General features: G+C 35.3%; 1 protein-coding gene across 1 annotated transcript in view; it reads right to left on the bottom strand.

Annotated features, from left to right (window-relative positions):
- The window catches only part of GABRG2 (gamma-aminobutyric acid type A receptor subunit gamma2), an 87,216-nt gene extending 73,220 nt beyond the window's left edge, over window positions 1–13,996 (bottom strand). The window contains 1 exon segment of the mRNA NM_001133740.1: window positions 13,872–13,996. Coding sequence (NP_001127212.1) covers window positions 13,872–13,978 — 107 coding nt within the window. The 5' untranslated portion in view covers window positions 13,979–13,996.
- Between the last annotated feature and the right edge of the window lie 2,670 nt (window positions 13,997–16,666).

Here is a 16,666-nt window from a genome sequence, read left to right as displayed (position 1 = left end):
TATTCTGTAAGATAAGTTTTTAATTATCCCATGTAAATATTTAGGAGTGGAATTACTGTGTAATATGTTAGGTGTATGTTTAACCTTATAAGAAAATCCTAAACTGTTTTCATGAGTAGCTATACCATTTTCATTCACACTAGCTATGTAGTTCGAGTTGCCTCACATCCTCACCACACTTGGTCTTGCTAGAGTGGTTTTTATTTTGCCCATTCTAATAGATGTGTAGTGATATCATATTATGATTTTAATTTGCATTTGCCTAATGGGTAATGGCTAATGATGTTGAACCTCTTTTCCTGTGCTTATTTGACACCTCAACAACTTAGATGAATCTCAAAAGTATTATGCTAAATGAACTGTATGTGTCTCTAATTATATTCTTGAAAGAAAAATCTTCAATGATGAGTAACACATCAGTTTTAAGGAGTAAAGGATTTTGTTGTTGTTGTTGTTTACTTTCATTTTGTTCTTGTGAGTACCATAAGTACCACTCAAACCAAGAATACTGATTTGGGCTGTGCTTATGGTACTTGAGAGAACTAATATATGTGTTAAAATGTATGTAAGTATAAACTAAGAGGTCAATTATGCTGTATGATAACTTAAAAATACAACTATTATTCTGTAACCTAATCATTAAACTTTAAAAAATATTCTCTGCCATTAGATATTTGTGGAAATTTCCTAATAATAAAGTATGAGATAATTGGGCTTAAAATTTTAAAAATTTTTTGGGGAGAAATAAAATTTCATTAATGAACTAGTACTCTGGTTTCCTATTAATTTTGTATACAATTTTTAATCTCTTTTTTACTATTTGCCTGGATTTAAACACAGATTAAGTTAAATAACAAATTTTATCAGTAGGAAATAAGTATACTTTTGTCAATGGTCTCTATGAGAATCTCTTAAAATTTTAAACATTCAATTAATGCACAAATCATAATAATTAAGTTGGAATTTAGCAATAGTCTTTGCCATTTATCAGATGCAAAGTATTTAGCTCTGTAAAAACAAATCTATTTACACACATTAGTTAAATATAATGCAATAATTTCATTACAATGCCATAAAATAAGTGTGTTTTAAATCATTGACATAATAGTAAAATCAATAGCTGGTTCTTGGTCTCGCTAAGATTTTGCAGTAGGATGTAGAACAACACGTTATATAACTCTGATGAAGCTAAAAGTCAGCACTTGAGTTAATTGCCAAGCAACTGAAAACTGGTAGGTAAAACGCAACCCTCACCATTCCCCAGATCATATAGGTACACTTTTCCCTAAGAATGAAACTGACGGTATTAGTATATGAAGTCTTACCCCTCATCCAAACTCCTCACTTAGAATACAATTCAAATTACTTAAAATGGTTTTGAGACCATACATTAGGAAATAGCTTTCTGCCTCCCAAGTTCTTCCCCTGGACTTTTTCATTCTCAATCAATCTTCCAGTCACCTGGACCTTCCTTTCATTCTTAAATTACACCAAGTGCTTATTTCTTTGGGGATCGTTGTACCTGCTGTTACCTATGATGATAATGGTCTTCCCTTCAACTTTTTCATGCTGGGTTCCTTTCCTTCTCTCATAGTCTCAACTTCTTATCCATTATTCATAATTGCCTTTCCTGGCCAGTATATACAAAGTAAAATTTCCTTGATTATTTTCAACACACCACACTTGTAAGTTATTTCCTCAACACTATCAGAATTTGAAGTTTATTTAGTTTGTTTGTTTACTGTCTGCTTTCCCCCAGACAGCAAGGTCTATTTCCTAGTACAGTGGCATGCAAGTATTAGAAACTCAATGAACATTTATTGAAGACAGGAAGACAGGAAGCAGGCAGGAAGGAATTTGTCCACCTTGCATTTATATTCATTCTACATTTAACACAGTACCTCAGAGCTCAACAAGGGCCAAATGGTATCTTATGTTAGCTTATTTCAGGGGAAAAATGAACAGGATCATGTGCGTTTATGGGTTTAAAAATGCAAAAATTAGCTGAGCATGGTGGTGCACCCCTGTAATCTCAGCTACTCAGGAGGCTGAGGTGGGAGAATTGCTTGAACCCAGGAGACAGAGGCTGCAGTGAGCTATCGCACCACTGCACTACAGCCTGGGCGACAGAGTGAGACCCCATCTCAATAAAAATAAGTAAATAAAATAAAAATCAATAATGTTTGAGTATAAGATGTATATCTTGGTACACAATTACCTTGTATCAGAATCAATAAGTGAAGTAAATAAATATATAGGTATGACACTGTCTATAAGTAAACTTATAAAAGCAGTGTTATATATTATCACATTATATATAATATATTATTTTTAAATTATGTCCTTCTCCTAGAATATAGGCTTTACAAGAGCAAGGATTATGCTTGCGTTGTTCAGCACTATATCTTCAGCAGCTGGCATGGTGCTAGCAACATAGTGGGTAGGAATTAATAAAACGTGATTAACAAAATAAATAGGAATTCAGGAGAGTAAAATATAGTGTGTGTGGGTCACCTGAACCAGAGTATAAACTACAATCTCTAATTTTGCGCTTTATGTGCATTTGCACTTTTCTGATATATTTTATTGAAACTTAAACAACTGTTAAGAAATCTGCTTGGTATATATCACTTACAACCTGAAGTAAAGGAGACTAAAATTGAAGCAAGAAATCTCTCCATCCTCATATGACTTTCTAGAATTTACTGTGATGCTTGGTCATCAGAGAAATTGAGCTGCACGTGCAAACGGAAGTCAGTCTCCCAAGAAGACGTCCATCATGGACCATGGAAACTGTAAATGGCCTGTTGACCACAAGAGTACCTGAAAAATTACAATCAACTGTAATAGATGTTTTGAAGAGTATGTGAGTACTCACATATTTTTGTTTTTATGACACTGAGTTTATTTTATTTCATTTTTAAATTATTAATTATATAATATTAATCTATTTAATTTAAACAAATTTAATAAATTTAATTATTAATATATAAAAGATTTTTTATGAAGTGACATGCAATGTGACTGAAAGGTTGTAGATTTTTGTTTATCTAGACAAAGTCACTTTTATTATTTGAGGCTTTAAAACACAATAACTCACTTAGTTAAATATCATTCCATGTATGACCTCACTTTTTGAACTTTAAATGGAAAATATCTATAACAAAATTATATCTCAAATCCTGAGCCATCACGCTGATGAAAATTCTGTATTGAAGATGACATGCTTAAAAAATAATAGATGAGGGGTGGCCGGGTACGGCGGCTCATACCTGTAATCCCAGCATTTTGGGAGGCCAAGGCGGGCGGATCACGAGGTCAGGAGATTAAGACCATCCTGGCTAACACGGTGAAAACTCGGCTCTACTAAAAATATAAAAAATTAGCTGGGAGTGGTTGCAGGCACCTGTAGTCCCAGATACTCGGGAGGCTGAGGTGGGAGAATGCGTAAACCTGGGAGGCGCAGCTTGCAGCGAGTGGAGATCAGGCCACTGCACTTCAGCCTGGGCAATAGAGCGAGACTCCGTCTCAAAAAAATAAATAAAAATAAATAAATAAATAAATAAATAAATATATATATATGTATATATATGGTAAGATGCTCTGTAAGTAATGCCTGTAAATAAAGGTGACAGGAAAATAAACCCAGTGTTTACAGGGATCTGATTAAGTTTAATTTGGCATAACACTATTTGTAAGGATACAATGAGAAGAGCAATTTGCAACCCAGAAGAAGGCCCTCACCAGAACCCAGCCATGTTGGCATCCTGATCTCAGACTTCCAGCCTCCAGAACTGTGAGAAACACATTTCTGTTGTTTATAAGCCATGTATTCTACGGTGTTTTGTTTTAGTAGCAGAAGCCGACTGAGGAATCAGCTTCATGTAGATCCCTCCCATTATGCATCAGGATAGGTCTGTATCACCAACAGCATATGACAGAAGCTATGGTGTATAATTTTTGGCACTTTCGTGTAAAGACTATGGCTTTCATCTTGAAAGCCCTCTCTCCCACTCCCTTCCTCCCTCCTTCTTTCCTCCCCCAATCCTCTCTGTCTCCTCTCTCCAACTCTCCAACCCCATGTAGAGCTCAAAAGGCAAGAAACGGGAACTTCCTTTTAATAGCCACATTGGAGTGAGCATGAAAGTCGATTTTCTAGCACCTTAAGATGGCCAGGACCCTGCTAAACAACTTGACTGCAATCTTATGAGAGATCCTGAACTGCAATTACCAAGCTACCCATTACTGGATTCCTGCTCCTCAGACACTGCAAAATAAGAATGGTTTCTTACTTTAAACTGCTAACTTTTGGATAGCTAGTAATGTAGTCATAGATAACTAATGCAAAGACAGATGATATCTAAGGTTGCAATGACTTAAAGTAACTTAAACTGTCATACACTGAAATAGTGTTTTGCTAAATTTCTTATAATAAAATACATCCATGCTACGTCCTAGACATTTCATCAAGAATAATAACAGATGCCTACAGCAACACTTGTACAATAACTTTCATGACAGTTTGTTTTCAATTAGCCTCAAACTAGAAGCATCAAGGGGATACTGGGTAAATGTACTGTAATTCATACCATGGAATTCATAACAATAAAAAAGAACTCATATGCATAACTATTATATCTCAAAATATTATGTTGAGCAAAGAAGCTCGGCAAAAAAGGTAACCACATTGTTAATTTCATTATTATGAAGTTGTGCAACAGAAAAATATAATCTATGATGAAAGAAATTGGAAAAGAGGCTACCAGGGGCAGGCAGGGATTGGAGAGAGGAAGAATGATGATTACTAAAGAAGCACAATAAAACATGCTGATGTGATAGAAACATCACACACACACACTCACACACACACAGGGGTGGTTGTTATAATGCTGCATACATTTGGAAAACACTTCATCTAACTGTATATTAAATTCTGAATAATTTATTGAATCTATATTATGTCTTTATTTAAAAATAGTTGCAGGGGAAAAGTCTATTGTGTGGTGAGTGAATTGGAAGGTAGCAAAAACATATTCAGAAAGGTATTTTGGGCAGTGTTGTAGTGACCCAGGTGACAGATGATGTCAAATTTTGTTATATGATCAGATGTATGAGGCACAAAGAAAAATGAAAAGTTAGTCATGACCCCGAATAGCAAAATACCAGCTTAGATTGTTTCCTTCCTCATCACTCTCCAGACTCCACAACCCCTGCTTCCACTTCGTGCTGTCCAATATAGACCTGACCATCAAGAGTAGCAACCTGAGTTTGCTCTGAATAACGAGTTGAATAAATTTGCCTAGCAACTCAGGGATAATGTTTTACAATGTCTTTGGGAAAATATCCTCCTTTACATACAGTGACAAAATTATCTTCAGGAGGGAGTCTTGTATGACAGGATATATTTTCTCATTTGAATAGAAGCTATTCCACATTGTTAGAGATATTATTAAATTCAATGTTTATACAGGCATTCTCAAAATTCAGGGACCTCTACCCAATTTGCTTATCTCGTGCAAGTCAAAGAAAGAAACTGAAGAATTAGAAAAGTTGTATTTTAAAAAATCCCTCTTCTACACTCTCACAAATTCAGAGTTTAGCAGGGATGGGGAGACTACTTGTGCCTCCAGTGATATATCAGGGGATAAATAATGTCCTGTATTAATAATAAAAACAACAATAACAATAACAGTAACAAAAATAACACCATGTAAAGGTCATTTACTATGTGCCCCTTAATAGGTATTATATCAATTCCTGCTCAAAATAAACTTAAGAAAAATTATTATCTTCCTTTTTATTTGAGACGGGGTCTCACTCTGTCACCCAGGCTTGAGTACAGTGGTGCAAACATGGCTCACTGCAGCCTTGAACTCCTGGGCTGAAGTGATCCTCCTGAGTTAGCCTCCCAAGAAGCTAGGACCACAGGCGTGCACTACCATACCCCGTTAATTTTTTTTTTTTCTTGAAATAGGGTCACACCATGTTGCCCAGGCCAGTTTTGAATGCCTGAGCACAAGAGATCCTCCTGCCTCAGCTTCCCAAATCTTCCTTTTTTTTATATGAAAAGATAGAGTGAAACTGGTTGACTGAGGATCATCAAAATGAACCCTGATCAAGTGTGTCTGAATAGCTTATGCTATTAACAAGTATACTATGCTGTGGAAACGGTTTGTTTCTTCATTTTCTTTTCTTTTATTTTTTTCCTGACAGCCATATATGCTGACTTAGAGTGAGATACTGTAAAAAAAAGTTGAAAATATTTCCTTTTTTGGAAAAGAATAAAATTTGGGGGAAAATGAGTGCAATTTTTATTACTTAATTAAGCATATAATTATTGAACATCTGTTAGAGGCTAGGCATGCTATGAAAGGTGAGTTCTATCAATGGCATCTCTTCCCTTGTGGGTCCTGGCTTCTAGCTGAGAGAGATAAAAAATAAAAAAGTAAAAAGAATAAGCCAATAAATAACTTTTTTTCTGATTAATTACTAAAGGCTATAAGTAAGTACTACGACAAAGTAAAGCAGAGAGGATTAGAGGACTTAGGAGTACAGGGTGGAGTGGAGTTTGCAATATTACACTGAGTGGTAGGTGCAGGCTTTATTGAGAAGGCGAGATCTGAGCAAAAACTTCAAAAAAGTGAGTTAATCAGTGGATATGTGAAACACATTGCACAGGGAACGCAATATTATACAAAATTTTCCCTATGTTATCATGACTAATTTCCTGATACTGAGAAAAGAAGATGACAAACATCATATTCTCATTTAATATAGATGTGGTACACTGCTAAGAAGGAATAGAACTTTCTATAAAAGATTAATAAAACAGCCCTCAGTGCCTTTTCTTTCCTTCCCCCTCCTCGCAGCTATGTGATAGAAGTTTAAGGATTAAATGACAGAGGAGTACTTGTGGAAGACGGTTATTGGCTTAGCAATAGAAGTAACTGTTCATTTACTTATCTCCTACCATAGTGGGAGGTAGCTCCACTTCTGCCTATGGAAATCAGGTAATTCACTCATAAATGTCCATCATAAAAAAAGACTAAGAGGCCAATTTTTATCTCTACTACAAACACAAAAACTTTTACAACCTCTTAGCATTCTCTAAACAAAGAGTGGTTAGAAAACTACTGGGGAAATTTGGCCTGTATTCTCTGTAATGCAAAAATCCCAGAATTGGCTCAAATGATATTCGTTTCATAAATTAATTAAGAAATTATACATTAACTTCTACTTTTATGGTTAGAGTTGCTTTCCTCAATTATGTATCTCACATGTGTTTTCAAAAGCAATTTATAAAAAAGAACTGATAACCAACAAAAAAAGAACACATGAAAGCATCAATCATTTATTTTTTCCTATCAAGATTATAATGACATATTATATTCAGCTTGTTTTTGCCATTTTATTTATATAAATATACAGTAAGTTCTGCAATTTCTTTAGATGCATTTAAGCAAATACACCCTGTATATTTGTCTTACTAGGTAGACTTTGGCTTTACAGCAACACTTGGGTTCATGGCAGGGTTTCAATTGTAACAAAGGATCTTTGCTTTAAAACAACCGTTGTTTTCTCCACGATTATGTTATTTGGTACTTATATGGTTTTCTTTATGAATGGGTGGAGAGTGTTGTATCAGTGCTACTTATTTAGCATTTACATGGTATTTTATCTATGCGGAGTTATACAATGATTTTTATAATAATATAGAATTATTGCCATAGTTTGTGCTCTTATATCATAATGCTGTAGGGATTAATATGATTTAGAGTTAAGTTTTATTTTTACCCTAAACCACTAATGTGTAACTTAAAATGAGCTTTTTATTTCCTTTTTTAAAGGATATTTATTCTCTAGTATGGGGAACAAATGAATGGGAAATAACCCTCCACAGTAATGCAAGTTAGAGAGGACTTTTACATCTCTAAACAACCAAAGTATTTTCTTACATTTAGAAAAAAAAAGCCGGGGGGTGACTATACTTGTGCAATGTGATGTATTGCGCTATGAATTCAAGGAAGGGGTCTTAATTCTGTTCTATAGCTAATAGTAAAGGATCCTTGAAGAAGTCCCTTAATCTCTCAATATCTCATTTTCTACAGTTGTCAGAAGAAAATATTATATTTTTCATATAACTCATGAGTCTACTGAGAGAATAAAAGTGTGAATGCAAACATTTCTGTAAAACTGTAAAATCCCTATTACTTTCTAGAAATTATAACTTCTTATTACTCTAGAAATTAAAACTTAAGAGCTTTTCTGTTGTTACCACATAGTAATGTTAATTAACCAGTTGCTAGTATGATTGGGGTGATTAAAAATATGTCATCATTGACTATATATTAAAACTATACATATCCAAATATGAAGTTGTAAGATTATTTCTACTTTAATATTGAGTATCGTTGCTTCAATTTTGTCTTCCACTTTTCTAAGAATTTTTGTAAGAAAACTGGAGGACAACATTGAGCAAGTTTCCTATAGATTTGCTCAATAAAAAGCAAGGTCTCCTCTTTAAAAATGGAATGACATGCTATAGTTAAGTTTCTGGATGAATAATTAAGTGAAGATTAAACTATGCTTTACTTACATAGACACAAACAATGAGGAAATATATATTCTAAACATAATATTTGTTCAGCTCTAAATAATTCCATTTAATATGCTCTTAAATTTAAAAAAAACTGAACTTCAGACTGCTGCTAAGCATTTCTGTCTAGACTTTTCAATCAAAACAATAAGATATAATGTAATAGTGATGTCATTGGTGGAGACTGAGTATCTTAAACTATGTCCTTCTATAGATTCGACATTTTGATTTATTCAGTGGGCTGAATGGATGTAAAGTATCTGTTGTAGATTCTATTAACTGAAGACAGAATGAGAGAATCATGAATATTAAAACTAGTAAATAACTTATAGATAATCCAGTCCACCTATTACACTTCTAGGAACACTATTGACGGATTGAGACCCCAAACTGATTAAAAAAACACAGAAGATAATATTGACAGATCTAAAAAACCAAGTTATTATGATTCATATGTATACACATATATAAACATCATTATATATGTATACATGTTTACTTATATCCACATTCATACTTATTATATTACATTGCTTCTAATTATCTATTCTGTTTAAGTAAGTCATTTAATCTATCTATAATCTTTGTTTCCTAGTCTCTCAGATGTGGTTGATGATAAATACTTTGAGGAGTCACAGTGAGGATTGTGTCTGTGTATGTGTGTTTGTGTGTGTGTGTATTATTTGATTCAGTGTGTATGTATAACATGACACAAGCAGGGCATAAAATTGATATTATCTTATGGCTATTTGGTTTCTGGCTTTGAAGTGGTCACATAGGTGTCTGATCCCCTGGCAGCAGAAAGACGCATTGTCTTCTGCATGTCTACCTGAATAAAGTATCACATCTGGAATATTCATCTCAATTGAAATCCTGAATCTTTAAGCATTTGAATTGTGCTGACTCCCATAGGGGTCAAACAATCTCCAAACTACTCTGATTATAACTTTTAATTATAATTCAATCTTCTATAATCAGACAATTTGGCAGAAGTATTTGGAGAACGATAAGTATGTATAATTCCAGTAAAGCCTACTTGTACCTAAACTGAAAAGCCTGTCTTTGAGTGGCTGGGAAATTGTAGTAGAGAGGTAGCCAGGACCCTAGTAACATAATATTTATAGCAAAGAGATACAGTATCTAAAATTAGTCTTAACTTCTTTCCAATTTGAACGGAAATCCTTGGAATGAACAATTTTTTGAAGTATAGAACAGAGACCTCTATCATTAAAATATATATGCTTTAAATCAATTATTTTGAGGAAATTACCTGATCTAAATGAATCTAGGACATGAAAGAGACATTTATATAACTCATTATTTAAATTACAAGCCAATTTTCAACTTCTGCCTACAATTCAGGTGTTTTGTTTAGGTAGTAGTGGGCGACTGGATTCTGGGAAATACTGGGTGATGAGTATTTACTTTCTGTTTTTCTTTATTTTTTTTTTCAGGTTAATGGCCTCAGAGTAACCTTTGGAATTTGAAAGGTAGAGTCCCTACCATTCAAATAGTCTACCCAGTCTACCTCAGGATAGACTATTTGAAGTGTTTTGTCTACAACTAAAGCAATTTAGTATGCCGAGGAAATAAATTTTTTTCTGGTGGATACCAGATGGGGCATTTAGAAAGATAGGGAATAACAAGCGTGTCTGTAGAGATTAATTCTGTAAACAAATAAGGATATATTGAAGAATCAAAATATTTTTTTCTACATTCATAGTCCTAGCCGGTTAAAGAAACATGTAAAATAAAATTATGGAATACAAACACTTTAGTAGCCCATAAGAAACATCATGAGAAGCATCTTTGTTTAGGCAACAGACAAAAATAGAAAATATGTATAAACCTTTAACTGTATATTCTTTTTAACAATTCAGAACGAGCACTTAAAAGTAAAGTTTAGACGGATCATCAAAAATTCAGTCCATTTTATTTCTGCTCAATTTATCCTTGAAAAATAATTATTTGTCACTCTAAGTATATTACAAAATCTTGTTTTATTCTAATAAAATAAAAACATTTTATGTTTCAGTTATTCTTATTTACTCTAAATTATTTTTTATGTTTTTCTATATGTTTTTTTCCCTTTAGGGTATTTTTACTCTGAGATGGAATAAAATTACACTGAAAAAGTTTGTAAAGTTGTAAGATTTGTTTTAAAATCTCTATGCATATATATGTGGTATATATATAGTTTTTCAATGTAATCACATACACATTTATATATGTATGTATGTTTTATTTTTTTGGAGCCAATATCTTCTCATAACTAATGTTGGTGTATTCTTTATACTATTCCTTATGCTTTATTATATGTATAATATTCTCAATGATTTACATACAAATAAAAGATTATTGATGTTAAATTGATTCATTCTGCCCAACTGAATAATAAAGTATGAATAATCAAAACACCTTTAAATATTAAATATGATGATAAGTAAACTTTTGGAAGTCAGCAAAGTATAGACCACTTTTCTTCAAAGTGAGGTCTAGGGTACTTGTTGAAAATATTCCTGTTGAATATTCCTTTTCTCCCCAGACATGATGATTCAAAAGCATTCAGTGTATAGTGTAGGAATCTCCATTTTAGTAAGTTCCCCAGGTTATTTTTTATGACAGCACAAGCTATGTGAATGTTTCAAAAATTTTGGGTTTCAGAAATTAACTATTTCACTTATAAGAAAAGATATTAGTTATTAATATTCTCACTACGATGCTTTGTTTTTCTCTTTGTTTTACTTTCGTAAAGACACAGACTAATAAATTTTGTCACTTAATGAGGGCGAAAACAATCTTTTGAGTTACATAAATAAAAAACCGATTAATTTTTTTTTATTTCTCTTTAACTTTCCAGGTGGTTCTGCTACTACTGTCTACCACAAAAGTATTATTTCATAAGTACCATTTCCTATGGGCTCCTCATGTGTCAAATATTTCCCAGTTATTTATCGTCCTTCCTCAGGATCAACTTTAGAAATCAAAGCTTCTATTTACCTCCAGTCCTACTCAACGATTCAAATGACTTTTTTAATGGGATCGCAGCAGACTGAAACTCTGATCACATTCTCTGCACCAAAGAGCAATGACTCCATTCTCTGTCACTATGAGAGAATGTAAAAATTACCACTTTGGGGAGTTTCCATTACAGATAGCTCATATTTTTAGAGCTCTTTTAAAAAACTCATCTAAGATAGTCTGATACAAATTGAAAATTAAAATGTATCATCAAATTTACTTTTTATAAGACATTGAAATGGAAAAGGTGGGGCTGTGGCAACAAGAAGACATCTTAAATACTATTTTCTTATGAACTATAGTAAAGTTAAACATGTTTAGGTTAAAATAGGGTTACTGGAGAGAAAATACATAATATTTTATCTATTAAGTTAGACAATTGTTTACTAAGATGGAGATGAGTCAAAAAGAAAGACACTCCCTTGTGTCTTGTCTAGGTTTTAATCCACAGGTTTCATTAATGGTAGAAATAGGGGAAATATATTTTCTATTAGTAAGTAACTATTTTCTAATTTCTGAAACAAATTAATAGCTGTCCACAACCTTAAGTATAAAAATGAGTTCAAATTTTGAATCAAAAATTTACTTTTTTCAGGATTTCACCAAATTGTATTACATATAAGACGGTTTCCAGTAAAAGCCCCTCTCATATTCTGAGAAAGCTACTGAAATCTTATAATCCTAGTGAAAATACATTCTATTTTTATAGTAAATTAGGCAGGTATAAAAAGTGCTGGAAGAGTTAAGCAGACCCTTTCTCTGTTCAGAAACTCCAAAGTGAGGCTTTCACTCTTTGTTCTGCCTGGGTCTCTTTATCATAAATCTATCTGTCTTATTACCCATTCTAGAGAAGAGGGAGCCAGAGAAGTTGCCTAGTCTCAATAATTTTTTTGAAAAACTAGTTTAACCTCCATCCCTTTCAGCTGCTTTTGTTACAACTACCATGTAAGATTGTCAACTCACAAAAAAATGTTAGGGCACTGTCTTGATATTTTCTATAGCTAATTTTTGTTTGTGTCTTTCTTTACATTGGTAGGATATGAGAGGTATATTTATACAACTTTATTTCAAAATGAAAGTATAGAAGAATGCAAGTAATGTAAATAGTGGACCTCTAACATGCCTTTGGTCCTAGTTAGAAAGCTTGGAGAGCGGGGGAGGTGCTTAGGTAGGTAGACGAATGGTCAGCTAGGCTGCATGGATGGTTGCTCCTCTAATACTCTTAGCTCAAGGAAGTTCAAGTAAATTTAAATGTCAGGCACTTCAGAGCATACACATTCTCAGGGTTTTCAGGAGTCCAGTCTCCAGCCTTTCCTTTTTTTCTATTCAGTGCAGCAAGGTTTTAAAACATTAATGTGTACTTCACGATTTTGGCATCACATTCACCTGGTTCAGCATATTTTTCCAACACTGCAGCAAGGCCAACTCTTTTCCAGACGTATATTCCCCTATGCAATCATTTAACTACGTTCTCCACCCTATGCCCAATAGTCCCCTTCCCATATGAAGGAGGGAGTAGAGGTAATCAGATCAGGATCTCTATATTTCATTAGTGCCCCGTGGCTTCATTGGCCTTCTGTCTGACTCTGTGGATGCCCTGAGTATATTTAGAGACGTTCTATCAGGTTAGACAAGCCTCCATCCCTTTGGCCCTCACCAGGACTGCTGTCCCTGGTGCTGAACCATGTTTGCACACGGGGAGTTGGCTGTTGGGTCAATGGGACTGGATGCAAAACCTGGCTGACTGACCTTAAGAATGCCAGGTGCAGAAGCAAGCGATGCCTTAGTACACAGGAACAGGGCCGCCCGCCGCCCCTCCCCCCAACTCCCTCACACATATCTCTCCGGTGTGCGCCAGGACCCATTTGTAAATTTCTCCATCAGACCCCCACCCAAAACGCTTGCAACACGGCCTCAAATGCCGGCGTGTATCATCAGCACAGCCCACTCCGACATCAGATTGCAATAATGTCAAAATGTTACTCCCTAAATATTTAGTCTTTATGAGGTTACCTTTTCCACTCTAAAACCAAACAAAAAATAAAATAAAAGCCAATAAATGAATACATTAACGAAAGTGACCTTCCACTTTCCTCCCTCCAGTCCCCGCCCCATATATTCACTCTCCCCTAAATTATAAAGCCTCACATCCTAGGAGAGTGTTTTAAATCTGGGTGGTCTCCCGAGTTACCCCTCCCCACACCTTCTCCCCACCTCTTCAGAACAAAACAACGCCAAAAAGGGCACATCTTACCCAGGGTAGAGCGACAGCAGGAGCAGAATCCACACCGTCATTTTCTGTGAAAATACAGGAGTCGAGTAGACTGAGCTTCCTGTGCTCCATATATTTGGCGAACTCATCGCTTTTTTTTTTTCCCTTCTCTCGCCTCTTGCCTCTTGGTTGCAGAAGAATCCCTCCCCTTTGTATTATTCTTATGCTTATGATCTGATGGTGGCTCCCCCCACCTGCCTCTAGTAGGTCCCTTCACTGGGGAGATGGATTGCTACCAGATTTGGGAATTAATATTCAGGGGGCAGAGATAAGATCAGCACAAACGCTTGCAGATACCATCAAAGCGTCACTCTGGCAGCGGCTTCCAAGTCTGGGGGAGTAATATCATCGAGGCAGGGGGAGGGTACAAGGAGAGACTCACACGGAAACAAATAAGGGAGAGGGAAAGACACGCACACTCGTGTATACTCATGCCCCTCACACTTACGCGTCCTCCCCGGGGTCCATCTCTTTGGGGTTATTTATTTGTTTGTTTTGATTTTTTTTTCTTTTACAGGGGGCAGAGCCCTGTGGGTGTGTGTATTTAAAATAAATAGGAAAAAAATCACTAGAGACTCTGCGTGATTAACTATCACGCAGATTAACTATGAGGTCAAAGTGGAAACGATGCACGCTGCTGCAGCACGAATTAACACATGCGTGGTGTCTTTCCAAAGCTTTTTAACCCTTTACTGCACACACCAGCGTGCAAGGACTGGCATTCATGGGGACAAGAGATGCTTTAGCAAGCCCAGAAACTACATCATCAATGACAGAAGGTTTGTGGTCGTCAGATCTGCCAAGAATCCTTATTTTAAACTCGTACAGTCTTAGAAATCATGGTTGCATTGTTAGAGCTGGGGGAGCAGACAGTGGGGGAGGTGTGAGTGTCTCAGTAAGTCATCCTGTAGGCAGACAGATTTGGTGAATTCAATTTGAATGAGAGAAGAAAACATTGATAGAATTAAAGGACATGGAGAAATTCTGTGCTACTCAGGATTCATTCCTCCCTTGTCAGTTCTCCAACCCCAGTGAAAATGCACAGACACAAAACTGCTTGAAGTTTGACAAACGTAATTGCGTGGAGATAGCTGCTTGAATAAAGATTACACACCACAAAATAGGAGGGCTGTTTTTTGAAGGAAGGGTGGGCAAAGGGGTATAATCAGGAGGTCATTTAACAATGCAGAGGGATTTCTATTTGTCATGTGGGGGGTTGATTTTTTGTTCTTGGTAACAATCTTGAAAGTTTTTAGGTTGGATAAATGGTATTAGCATGCTTCTTTCTTGCCTAGAATGTTACTATAGATACTAATATATGGAAGATACCCCCTTTATACCAAACCAGTTCATCCACCACAGAGGAAATCCCTTCCATTAATTATGAAAAATAAAGTGGGGGAGTGTTTCATGGTTCTTTAAAGTCAAGATACCATACTGAAAGTATGCAGGAAGCAGTACTAGTGATGAGGAACAATCTTAGCCCTTTGTGGAAAGTGACAAGGAGTTTTTTCAAAATAAGTGCCTTTTCTGCAAGAAAAAAGTCTTCCAGGAATGGAACTTGAGTAAGGAGTCCAGGAGACATAGGAATAGAACATGAGAAAATTAGGTCCACACTCCATCACTAACACTAAAGTATACCCAAGGAAAGCAGAAAGAATTACCAGTGGCTGCTGCCCATCACATGGGCTGAGAAGATGTGTCCTGACAATGAAGCAAAAAAGGCCTGACAGATCCACCTGGAATCCTGCATGGCTTCATAATTCTGCCTTAGGCAGAGTTATTCTTAAGGCATTTAGACAAAAATCCAGTGAAAACCACATTCAAATGCAGTTTTGACTTTTTTCCGTTGTGACTAAAATGGAGGCAGAGCAAACATAAATCCCCTTTTTATATAATTTTCTTGTTCTTTGCTTCACTGTGAAGGTATTTTCCCTTTCTTTAACTTTTACTTATTTGTTTATTTATTTAATTTAGAGACAAGGTCTTGCTCTGTCACCCAGCCTGGAGTACAGTGGGACGATCATAGCTCACTGCAGCCTCAAACTCATGGGCCGAAGCAATCCTCCTACTTCAACCTCCTAAGTAGCTGGGACGATAGGACTACATCACTATGCCTGTCTAATGTCATGCCCCTTCTTATGTTCACAATTTTTATTCCAAAGAGCCTAGTTTGTTTATAGCTGTATATATTTTCTTAGTGAAATTATTCAATCACACTTTTGTAGGCTAAGACGTGTGTGTGTGTGTGTGTGTGTGTATTTACTTAAGTGCCTACAAAACCCAAGCAAGTGAGATAAATGGAAGACATTGGCAGTTTATGAATCAGTAAAGTGGTGGAAACCATGCACACTGAAGTGCCAATACTCCATCCAAATGGAGCTGCCACTGTTCAGTTCCAGTCAGAATTGCCAGAAGAAATGGAAATAAGAATTGCAGAATAAAATGTTCTAATTTTTAAAATGCAAAGGAGGCCAAACCAAGTAGGCATCCAGGCCACAAGGTTGCAATTTTTATAGACTATATAAAATATCTACCATGCATGACATTTCCAATTTTTTTGTGTTAAGTTTCTCAAGTGAGTTTATTTATTGTCAAGCATAACGAAGCTGTGAAAATGAATGCTGTCATATTCACAAAGAAGTGATTCATATACTAATCCCTTATCAGTCTTATAATGGCCCCTATAAATTAGAAGCTATTGAATGATGGAATTTTGCCCAGCATGTTAAGAGAAACCATAGAGGTAATTTTACTATTTATAGTATCTGAGTACA

This window comes from Pongo abelii, chromosome 4 (assembly GCF_028885655.2).
Source record: "Pongo abelii isolate AG06213 chromosome 4, NHGRI_mPonAbe1-v2.0_pri, whole genome shotgun sequence".
NCBI classification, from domain to species: Eukaryota; Metazoa; Chordata; class Mammalia; order Primates; family Hominidae; genus Pongo; species Pongo abelii.
This window is presented reverse-complemented; position numbering and strand designations above follow the sequence as displayed.